The sequence below is a fragment of the Citrus clementina genome, unplaced genomic scaffold (genome assembly GCF_000493195.1).
Source record: "Citrus clementina cultivar Clemenules unplaced genomic scaffold, Citrus_clementina_v1.0 scaffold_3, whole genome shotgun sequence".
In the NCBI taxonomy this organism is placed as follows: domain Eukaryota; kingdom Viridiplantae; phylum Streptophyta; class Magnoliopsida; order Sapindales; family Rutaceae; genus Citrus; species Citrus x clementina.
Genome location: NW_006262339.1, coordinates 25,909,278 through 25,921,619, shown reverse-complemented (window position 1 = coordinate 25,921,619; position 12,342 = coordinate 25,909,278). Strand labels below are relative to the sequence as shown.

At 33.6% G+C, this 12,342-nt stretch overlaps 1 protein-coding gene across 1 annotated transcript; it reads right to left on the bottom strand.

Moving 5' to 3' along the window:
- Window positions 1-126: 126 nt before the first annotated feature.
- Window positions 127-829, bottom strand: LOC18046641 (MDIS1-interacting receptor like kinase 2). The gene is made up of 3 exons (XM_024187250.1): window positions 677-829; window positions 545-587; window positions 127-464 (listed from the first exon to the last, which is right to left on the bottom strand). Exons 1-3 carry the CDS (start codon window positions 827-829, stop codon window positions 127-129), a joined length of 534 nt encoding a protein of 177 aa, XP_024043018.1.
- Window positions 830-12,342: the final 11,513 nt, after the last annotated feature.

Sequence of the window (12,342 nt, the reverse complement as noted above, 5' to 3'; positions counted from 1 at the left end):
CCATTCTTGTCAAAGCTTCTAGATGCAGCCATGCCAACCATTCTTGTCAAAGCTTCTAGATGCAGCCAATTTTGACATGTAAGACAAGGTATTACCTACACTTTTAATCACATTCATTCTCACAGTTCAGCTGAATTGGTCTATCGCTGCATCATTGCTCAGAATTATGGCCAAACTACCCCTTCCAAGATATTCGTAAAGTAAAAATGATTGTCGGGGATGGAAACTGAAACCATAAAATTTCACAACATTTCGATGTCGCAACTCTGTCAATGCCTTGATCTCATTCGAGAATGCTTGTTGCACTACCATATCAGGATGTGGTGAGTGAAATTTCTTAACGGCTACGATCTCCCAAGATGGTAGCTCAGCTTTGTAAACACTGGCCTGTCCACCTGTGCCGATGCAATACTTAGCGTCAAAATTGTTCGTCGCTCTAATGACTTCTTCATACAAAATTTTACCTTCAAAAGTTAATATCGAAAATAATTTTACCTTCAAAAGTTAATATCGAAAATAGTCCTTGATTATTCAAACAACTTACTTTGTTTTCTCTTGAAGCCTTCTTCATTCTTCCAGAAATCATTCTAACCACAAAGAACAAAAGCTCAAGTATTCCAAAAAGTGGAAACATATTTAAAAACCATTTCTTTTTGAAGACATGTTTGTGAGTTACATAGTCTTTGCAATGCTGAAAACCGTCAACATCACCGCACAATCCTTTGTTCCCTTGTAATGCATCCACAAGATTATAATGGATTCCTGTGCTGTTACGAATTAGACCTCGCAACTCATTGTATGATATGTCTATGCATGACAAGCCATGCATTCCTTCAAATTAACCTGGAATTAAACCAGAAAGGTTATTGTACGAGAGATTAAGCTTCTCCAAGCTTTCCAGATTACAGATTTGGGGCGGTATCTCTCCTCCCAGAAAGTTATGACTAAATCTAGCTCTGTAAGCTGAACCAACTTCTCCAATTCAACTGGAAATTCTTTTCGAAACTCATTGTTGCTCAAGTAGTGCAATTTCAACAAGTTTCCAAGAGTTTCTGGGATAGAGTTGCCCAACTAATTTGTAGACAAGTCAAGATACTCTAGATCACTAATTGAGCCAAGTACTCGAGGTAAGCTCCCATAAACTTTATTACCATTCAAAGCACGGTAGTTTAAGGACTTTAAATTTCCAAGTTCAATTGGAAGCTCTCCAACTATGTGATTCAATGAAAAATCAAGTTTATGAAGTTGGTATAACTTTCCAATCTTAGGAGGTATGCTCCGAGTGATGTTATTCATTGAAAAATTTAAAGAGCCTAATTACTGACATTTCCCCCAATTAGATGAGATTTCACCATAAAAATTGTTTTGACTAAGATCTAAGAACGTCAGGTTTGGGTATATGCCGAAAACTTCATATATGTTTCCCGTGAGATGATTTTGTTCAAGATGTACTATGTTTAAGCTTGTGAAATTTCTCGGGCTTTTAGGAATTTGACCAAAAAGCTGCTTGTTGTCTATCTCTAGCTCAATTAATTGCAAGAGATTTCCTATTTCTGCTGAAACCAAACTAGAGTATAGGTATAAACCTTCTAAATTGCTCAGATTGCTAATTGAAGGAGGAAGGACACCATTGAGTAGATTAAGATCAAATCCTAAACTCAAAAGAGATTGGACTTTTCCTAGAATTGGGGGGATAGAACCGAAAAGTGAATTATCACCAAGATGCAATACAGCCAAGTTGCTCAAATGGCCCAAAAAATGGGGGATCGAACCACTAAGCTGATTTTCAGACAAATCTAGATGAAAGAGAGACTTCAAGTTTCCAATAAGTGAAGGAACAGAAGAAATGAGTTTTCATAAAGATACAAAATAACCAAGCTGGTTAAGTTACTCAAAGAATTTGGCATTGAACCACTAAATTTATTTATACTCAAGTCTAAAGTGGAAAGAAACTTCAAGTTTCCCATAGATGAAGGAATAGAGCCAAAAAAGTTAATTATTATTGAGATTCAACATAGCCAAGTTGTTTAAGTTACCGAAAGAAGAAGGGAGCCAACCAGACAAACCGTTGCATATAAGACTAGTTGTTTAAGAGAGCTTAATTGACCTACTTCTCGTGGAACTGAGCCGCGTAACTTATTCACATTAATGTAAAGGTGTTTTAGATGAGTTAGAGGGTCGATTTCTTGTGGTATTACTCCAGACAATTGATTATTTCCCATGTCAAGGAATTTAAGATTGGAGATGTTGCCAATTTGAGGCGGGATGATAGCAAAGAGTGTATTACTTTCATGCACTACTTGGAAAAAAAAAAAAAGCCAAACATGACAATCTACAAAAGCAACAGTCAGCTACTTGCTTGCATTTGGTGGCTCATTCGGTGGCTTTATAAAATGCAACATTTTGATAATTGCTTCATTTACCAAATTGGAGAACCGAGAGCAAAACAAAAGAAGAAAAAGAGAGAGAAAAGTGAAAAAGAGAGAGAAAAGTGAAAAAGAGAAAGAAAAGAAAAGAAAGAAGCTGAAGGTGGGAAAAGAGAAATTGAGAGGAAACGTTACAGAAAATAGAATTGGATATTTAGATTAATATCTAGTAAACTCGTGGGTAATAGATTTATGAAGTTTGAGCAGTTATGTTACTGTTTACATGATATGCATAAGTTTTTATATCAGTTCTAACCGGTAATTACAAATCCTATATTTTAGGAGGAACTCTATAATCCGGGAACCCACAAGAGACCCAACGAACCCCGGAGTGAAACAAGATTTGTGAGTGGATACTATTATTACTATTATGTATTCCGTGAAGCATTTATGTTTGATATTATGATTTAATATCATGTTATGGTTACATGTACGCATATCGTATGTTTGATTGAGTCATGAGATGTGATTACTAGTCACCATATATGTACCTTTCCCCATAGACTATGTGCTTGCGTATTGAGAGTTAGGTTACTTACCCGTGCGATATAGTTTAATTACGCTAGGTATTGAGAGGTTTTTCCCTCGCTCTACTCGTGCGATGATGATCCCGGCGAGTATTAAGAGTTATTTCCCCTAATACTGTTTGGTGCAGTTTGTCATGTATGTATGTATGAATTCCATGTCTGTTGATGTATGATATTCAGTGTGGAGTTATGTCACATGATATTATGTATAAGTACTAAGTACTAGTATGCTACTTATTAGAGTTATTTCTCCTGGTATTGTTTTGTAACATATGTAGAATTTAAAATAAAAATGAGGCGGTTAAGGATTTTATTAATAAAAAAAAGCTGGAAAAAACAGAGCAAACACAGAAGCCACACGTGTGTGAGAGGTGAGAGAGAGAAGCCATCAACCCGACTCGAAAACCCGACCTAGAACCCGCAAACGTGACCCGGCCATATCTCCCATTTCCGGCCACCTTTTCGGCCGAGCTTGGTACCAATCTGAAGCTTAGAAGCTAGTCGTCGTTCCCCTGCCATCCTCGCCGCCGAAAACTAACCGGAACACCGGCGATTGAAGCTTGAAAACCCGCAACTGTTTTGCTTTGCTCCGCCAGGATTTTCACTGGTTTTGGGTGACACCACCGGTTGGATTTTTTTCCCCACGATTCCCTCTTCCATTTCTGACCATCCATAGCCACCGGGAGTCACTATTTTTCCGCCGGTCAATTGTTGGAATTCACGGCTGCCGAGCTAGATTCTGGCGTCGTTACCGCGCGTTGGAGCTCACCGCCGGTACCATTGAACTCAGCTTGGCCAAAAGTGTCTAACCCGTGCTTCCCGGCCAGCGTTGACTAAATTTCGGTGATCGTTGACCGACAAGGGCATTTCAGTAATTTCACATTATAAGGGCAATTTTGTAATTTCTGAGCCTGTGGATATTTTAGTAATACATGAAATTGAGGATTGGATGTAATTACAATTCCGAGGGTAATTCAGTGATTTACAATTTCAGAGTATTTTAATGATTTACGGACTCTAGGGCATTTTAGTAATTTTACCGACACAGGAGTTGTAAATTATGAATAGATGTTCGTTTCGAGTTTATTGCATAAATTTAGTCGTAATTCTGATTTATGGAAAATAATTATGCCATTTCCTTGATTTAGGAGGATTCGCGAGCGAGAACCGATCCGCGGACGTAGACGATAACCGAGCATGAACACCGTCACTGTGAGTGGAATATATAAAACCTATTTTCATAGTTAATTATGATAGTAAAGTATGTTTGTGAAATAAGTATTTTAAATGTTCTGATTTAATGATTTCCTCGAAATGGATTTTATTCATGCATTGAGATTTTATTAAAATGTTTAGTTAATGATTTTGCGTATCGACTTTGAGTAAGCATGATAATATTTTAAAGATAAGAAAAGTGGATTCAAATGTGGTATTGATTTAAAGTATGGTTAAACGGTATGTGAATATGAGTGTAATGATTATTTTTGAAATCATTAGACAGTACCCTTCCCTCCAGATACAGTGATACAAATGATATGAGAGGCCTTTGGGGCCCGTCTGAACACACATAGAGGCTTTGGACTGTGTGTTTGGGCGTTTATGCCTTTTGGGGGCATATGTATGTGGTATGATGATTACAGAGATACAGATGATACAAATGAGATACAGGCCTTTGGGGCTCGTCTGAGTACACACAGAGGCTTTGGGTCGTGTGCTTGGGCGCTTTTGTCCTTTGGGGACTAGATTATGCATGCACAAATATGATGAGATATGGGATGGTATTTCCCTGTATATCAGTGTAGCTCCGGGGTGTTATGGTACCTAGATAGTACGTCATTGCCCGTCCGTTGAGGTCCGGATATGACGAGATTATTTCCCTGGGTACTTGTTTGGTGATGATTTTCAGATTTGTGTATTCTATTTGATATTGTGATATGATTTCTATGGTTATTGGGTACGATATTATATATGTTTTTCATGGTTAGTAATCGGATTTAAATGTTAAATGATTTATTACTGGTTTCTCGCATATGGTTTGATGAAATCGTATCTGGAAATGATATGATTATTTCTTTTAAAGTAAGAATGAATTTTCAAAAACTACTATCCACTCACCCCATTTTTATTATATTTTCCCCCCTCACCAGGAGATTGCAGGTACACCTGACCGACCCAGCGACTGTAAATATATTTTGAGTCTTGGCCACATGATGGTGTTAGAAGATATAGATGTTTTTGTCAGGACATTTTGGTTATCTCATCATGTTGGGATTGTATAATTTTGTTATATTATTTTTTTGGGATTAAGAATAAATTGAGATATTACTATTAGTTATAATATTATCTTTTGAGATTCTGAAGATATTTTGAGTAAAACTCAGCATTTTAGTTGAAGATATTGATCACTGGAGTTTGTTGTATATTGAATTACATTGGGAGTGTTATATTTATAGAAGAGACTCTGTCGAATTTTCGGCAGAATATTTACTAATTAGATTATTATCAAGTCTGTTTTGATGAGACTAGATTGACTCGCTCGGGGGGATTCGGGACGGATCGTTTCATGTTTGGTGTAGTTTGTCATGTATGTATGTATGAATTCCATGTCTGTTGATGTATGATATTCAGTGTGGAGTTATGTCATATGATTATGTATAAGTACAATCACTTGTGGATGTATGATCATCTCGATCAGTAATCCAACTAGCATCCGAAAATCCTTCTAAAACTGAAGGATATCCAATATGGTATATACCATAATCCATTGTATATTTTAAATATTTTAGAATTCTGTACACTGCTTGCCAATGTGCTTGGATTGGATTATTAGTATATCTACCCAGCTTTCCAACAACGAAAGCAATATCAGGCCTAGTACAAGTCATCGCATACGTAAGACACATAATAACACATGCATATTCTAATTGGGATACTGATCTGCCAGTGTTAGGATACAGTCTTATGTTGAATCAAAAGGTGTTGACACAAGCTTACAATTATAATAATCAAATTTCTTTAAAATTTTCTCAATATAATGTGATTGGGTCAATACTAGCCCATTCTCATTTTTTATAATTTTAATCCCCAAAATCACATCAGCAAGTCCCATGTCTTTCATATCAAAATTAGATGACAGTAATGATTTAGTGAGTTCAATGCTCTCACTCTCAGTACCAAAAATTAAAATGTCATCTATATATAAACAAATAATCGCACCTTTATTTCCATTGAATATGCTATAGACACATTTATCATATTCATGAATATTAAATCCATTTGAGACAATCACTTTGTCAAACTTTTTGTGCCACTGCTTTGGAGCTTGTTTAAGACCATATAAAGACTTGACTAGTTTACAAACTTTATGTTCTTGCACTACTAGAAAATGGTTTTTACTAACACTTGTCTTGTGACACTTTATTAACAAGTATCTATAATTACATGAGATTGGGGCATTTTCCGTGTTTAACAGATAAGTATCACAAATTTCTAATACTATAGCATCTGTAAATTAAGTATCAAGATATGTGACATTAAGGTATCAGTAATTAAAAAAATAAAATTTTAATTTTGTCTCACTAGAGTCGAACCGCAGACTTCTGAACCTTAGCTTTCTAATTTTAAACATTAAACCACTAGACCACAAGTTGCATTTAATTTTTAAAAATTAAATTAAATTATCTAGAAACTATGTCTTAATGAGGTGTACATGGAAACCTAAAATCTAAAAATTTTGACGAGCAAAAAATTTGTCCCCACCGCCATTTTCTTCTTTGAACCGAAGCTCTCTTCTCTCTCTCTCTTCCCCTCTCTCTCTCTCTACCTCTCTCTCTAATAACGATTTACCTCACAAGCCGCTACTGTAAACCTTCAAAGCCGCCATCCTTGAGCTAAAATACCCCCAGAAAGACGCCTAGAAAGTGTTGTGAAGAACTTGGCCAAAGTTAGGGTTCGAAAGTCAGATTAAAAAAAATAGAGCTTTTTTTGTTCAGGATATTTTATTGTTTTTAATGTTGAGATCGGAGAGAATGAGTTTGTCACCGTCGACGAAACCAATATCAGTTATAGAATCCACAGAGGCTGATATACAAAGAACCTGTGACTTAGAAAAGGTTTTGTTTTATCTTTATCTATAATTACTTTTATATATATATGAAACCCTGATTTTGATTTCCTTTGGGGTTGATGTTTTTGGTTGAAGCTGGGCTTTATAAAAGCAAAGAAGAAGCAACAAAGAGAAAAAAGGTTCTCGATCGAATTAATCAGGCAAGAATTTTTTTTTTTAAATTATGAGTGATTTTGAAACTAAGATGACTTTTTGTGATATGTTTGTTATCAGTTGGTTCATTCTTCATTTTGTAATTTGCTTATGAATTGAGCTTGTTTGAGTTGTATTGGTTATCTTAGATATTTTATTTTGTTAGAGAATTTAGTGATTTTGTAATCAGGAAGTTTTGTGGGTGTGTTTGGATTTGGGTGTTCTAGGGTTTGCGAACTTGAATGAGGTTGTGATTTGGTGAAATTGAAATTGATGTCAATTTTGAGCTTGAACTATTGATTCTATAGATGGGTTTGTTCTATACTTGTCGAAATTATTCGTATTCTTTGAATGCATGAGTATGCCCTATGGACAACCTTAAATTATTTGAAGGGTTTCTCAATAGTTTGTTTAATGATGATGGAGTTCAAAGACAATGATAATATCAAGTTTAAGTCACAATTCCCGTTATGAGTATTTTTCCTTTTTATTTATTTTGTGGTTTATGTTAAATTATTTGTCTTCTGAGTGCCAACGCGTGTGTTGTGTACGGAGTTTAGGCACCAGTGATAAGCATGAAGTTATGGAGCCTTCTTCTGTTTATGGTAGAAGAAGTACTGTTGCTAAAAGGAAGAGTAAAGGCAAGGAAGTATCCATGCATGTGGCTGGCTCTCTTGCAGCTACTATCAAGACTACTGGTGCCAGGTATGAATTGTGAATTTTTTTTTTCGCTTTTTATTTTCCCAATCAGCATTTGAATTTGCTTTTTGCACAAGTTTTGATGTACGTTAAGTTTTGACTAGCTAGGTTCGTATTAATTTAATCCCATTATACAATTTTTTACTATACCGAATACAAATTGAAACACAAGTCAAACTTAAATGAAAGCAAAATCAAACAGATAAATTATTAATTAGCTAAATAGCCAAGGAGTCGACCATAGCTTAGTGATTATATAAAGCAATTGGGTTTCTATCTTTTGATGAGTCACCTGGACGTTTCATATTCATGCAATAAATAGCCACAGTTTCTATAGATGTTAAAAAGCCTTTGCTGCAAGAAACCACTTCAGCTTCAAGTTCCAGTCCCATTATTAGCCCTCTTTCCTTTCCTTTTTCCTATAAAAGTTCTTCTCTTTAAAGTTGGTTTTTGCACAAGTGCTTTTTCATTTGCTCTCATCAGAGGTGAGGAACTTTGTAGATGATGCTTCAATGGGTCCAAGTTTCATTATGAAATTATTTCATTTCAGTTATTTATTTTCTTTACATTATGTCATCGCAGGCTGCTGGTCTAATAAATTAAAAATGAGAAATTCCCTTCTTTCTTCAGTGCCTTCCCAGCTTTACTACTTTGGCAATGGTACTTTCAATTAGTTTTCTATGAAGCTTGAGTAGAGCCTAATATAAAATATTTATTTTTGCTTGGAGTTAATTTTTTACTAGGTTTTTAATTAATGGACAGACACATTGTGTGTTGTGATGATATTTAATTTTGTTCTTTTTTTTTCTTTGAGTTCAGATGCCATATTTGGCCAATTCCATGCAAGTTGATAGCCTAGTGTATGCTTTCTTTCTATCCTTCAAACATTATTACACCATTTTAATTACTTAAAATGAATACAAGATATTTAAAGATGCTGCAGAGTGCAGGCAAATGGCGAAAGATTTTTTTTTTTTTTTTGGTGTGATTATGGACTATGGTGTTTGTTGGAATAATCAAAAGTATTTTTTGTTCCTTTTTCTTCTCAGGAAAACATACACATTATCGTAGATTCCTCTGCCATTTGCAGACTAAGACAGCCCAACACGAGGTTAAAGCGTTAACTTGTGATTTTTATTTATGAATATAGTGATATTTGTGTTAAAACGGTATCAAGATTAATGATATAAGGCATTTGTTTGTAAAGTATAGGTTTGTGAATTCAAAGGGGGTGGAACTATATGAATTAAAGATTGCCTTAGAAAGATAGAGAATATGCAGAGCTTTAAGAGGTACATCTATTAATTGCCTTGAACTCTATATTTATTGTGAATATTTTGGATTAGTACCTCCATCAATATAATGGCTGAAATATTTTATTATTCTAGTAGAGTAATTTGGAATGAGTTGACACTAATTGTATTATGCAGAAAGTGTGTAATTATCAAGAGTTAAATGCTTTACTCTCACACTTAGGCTTGGTGGCTAAAAGACATAGTTGCAAGCCTTTTTTTAAAAAAAAAACATACTATGTTGTATTAGATATTAAATTTTATTATGAATTTTTTTTAGCTGGAAAATCATTGTTTTTTATATAATGAGAAATAAACACAATTTCTTGAAACTAGATGTTATACTAAAAACTTGAATGCTATAATTTGCTCTCTCACTCTCTCTTATTCATATATATAAGAGAATGAATTCACCTTTTTTTTTAATTTATATCTATAGTTAAATATATTCTACCTTATTTATAATCAAATGAGCTACAACATTCTTATTCTCTAATTTTCCTTTAAGATAATTGAGTTGATATGTTCATAGCTTATGAATATTTTTGTTTTCGAGCAAAATATGTTTATTTCTATTAACTTTTGTCTCTGTATTGCTTGTTAATTTATTTTGCAACTGTTAGAATTTGGCAACCAATTTCTTTTCCTTTTTCTTTTATTTGTTTGCAGATATGATTAATATGTTTAAAGTGTTTCTTCTTCAACTTATATCCCTAACCCATCAAATTAATCGAATGAAGAAGTTGTCCGTGATAATGCATGATCGCAGTACTTATGTTCATGGAGTGAAAAATAATAATCCTTCTAAATTTAGCTTTTAGATTTGGTAAATTTAGCCCTTAAATTCAGCTACGAGTAGAAGGAATTTGATTGGATAATAGCAGTTAAGATTATTCAATTATAAGAATAAGATGTCTTGTAATAAGATATCTTGTATATTAAAGTATTTGGATTGTGTAATATATATTGATAATATTTAAATGTTATGAAAGGTTTTGCAATATAAATTGATTTTTGTTCTTATTTCTCACAACCTTTTAATTCTATCAACAAATCAATGGGCAACATGTCATTTTATATAATTATTTTTTTAAATAATAAATAAAGTAGTGATATTATAGTAATAGTAATCACAAATACTAATATAGTATTGTAATATTTTGATAACATGGTGTTATGATTTTAGTGATACTATAGTAATAGTAAATACTGACACCACTTACAAGTGTCACTATTTTTCTGACTCCCAGATTACTGACACAATTAACAAGTGTCACTAAAAGTAATTACTCACACTATTCTAATGTCAGTAAAGACCATTTTTCTAGTAGTGTTGTCCTGGCATAACAAACCCTTCTGGTTGTTTCATGTAAATTTCCTCACCTAATTCTTAATTTAAGAAAGCTGCTTTTACATCTATTTGATGGATTTCAAAATGATAAATTGAAGCCAAAGCAATCAAGACTCTAATAGTAATAATTCTTGCAACATATGCATAAGTATCAAAATAATCAAGGCCTTCTTTTTGTGTAAAGCTTTTCGCTACTAGTCTTGCTTTAAATCTTTCAATTGTTCCATAAACTTTCTTCTTCTTTTTGAAAATCCATTTACAATCTATAGGATTAGAACCAGGTGGTAAATCAACTAATTTCCAAGTCTTATTACCTATAATAGAGTCCATTTCATCATTAATGGCCACTTTTTAAAAAGCAGCATCTTGAGACTTCATTGCCTCTTCATAGGTGAGGGGATCAGAATCTATAGTAGGTGTGATCATGGTTTGTTTTGATTGTGAGTCTCTTGTCCCTTCAACTAAATAGACTATAAAATCTTGTCTAAAGGATTTTATAGTCCTTATTCTTTTACATCTTCTCAAATGATTTTGCTCATTATTAGCATCACGCTTTTGATCAATTTCTATTTGTTTATCATTCTCTTGAGAATCAATACTTAGTAGAAAATCTATTTTCATAGAATATTGCATCTCTAGATTCCACTATAGTATTGATCTCAACGAAGCTATTAGGTTCTGTTACAAGAAACCTATAAGTTTTACTAAGCTCAGCATATCCCAAGAATATGCATTCAATGCCCCTTTCTCCTAATTTCTTTATCTTAGGTTCAGCTAGTCTTACAATGGTTCGACAACCCCAAACTCTTAGATAAGAAAGATTAGGCTTTCTCTTTTTCCATAATTCATATGGGGTCACCTTTGTTTTCTTATTTGGCACTCGATTTAAGATATGACATGCAGTTAAAATAGCTTTACCCCAAAAACCTTTACCAAGCCCATTATTAAAAAGCATAACATAAACCATTTTGTATTAATGTCCTATTTTTCCTTTCAGCTACGCCATTTTGTTGTGGAGTATATGCAGTGCTAGTTTTATGCACAATGCCAACATATTCACCTCTTTTATCACTTGTAAGGCATTTAATTTTAGTGTCACAAAAATTCTCAACTTCATTTTTATAAGTTTTAAATTTCTCTAAGACTTGATCTTTAGAATGTAATAAATACATATAGCAATATTTTGAAAAATCATCAATAAATGTTACAAAATATTTTTTACCACCTTTAGTAGGATTACTAGGCATATCACGCACATCACTATGAATTAAATGCAATAAAAAAGATGTTTTTTTCAATTTTTGGAAAAGGAGATCTTGTGATTTTAGTCTGTGCACATACTTTACATTTTTCATGCATATCATTTTCATGCTTAGGAATTAACTCTAAATTGGCCATATCATGCAATCTTCTAATATTCACATGTCATAAACGATTATGCCACAAAGATAATAAATCAACCATATAAGCAGAAGAAATATTCCTATTATTGATATTGAGTTTAAACATTCCTTCATACATGTATCCTTTCCCAATAAAGGTACCTACCTTAGAGAATATAAATTTGTTTGATTCAAAAACAAGTTTGAAGCCAAACTTTAAGAAGGCTACTAGATACAAGGTTTTTCCTAACTTTAGGAACATGATAAACATCAGTAAGAGTTAAAGTGTTTCCAGAAGTAAACTCTAGTTGCACATTGGCTTTTCCTTTAACTACTGCACTGGAGGAATTTCCCATGTAAGGAACACTTCCATCATCCATTGCTTTATAAGATTTGAAGAGGCTACG

Bases quoted from the DNA above. Each gene is read 5' to 3' on its own strand.
- LOC18046641 (XM_024187250.1), bottom strand. From the start codon at position 829: ATGCATGGCTTGTCATGCATAGACATATCATACAATGAGTTGCGAGGT. The intron at 588-676 runs GTAACTCACAAA...CTTTGTGGTTAG, and splicing joins TTCAGCATTGCAAAGACTAT to AATGATTTCTGGAAGAATGA. The intron at 465-544 runs GTAAGTTGTTTG...TAACTTTTGAAG, and splicing joins AGGCTTCAAGAGAAAACAAA to GTAAAATTTTGTATGAAGAA.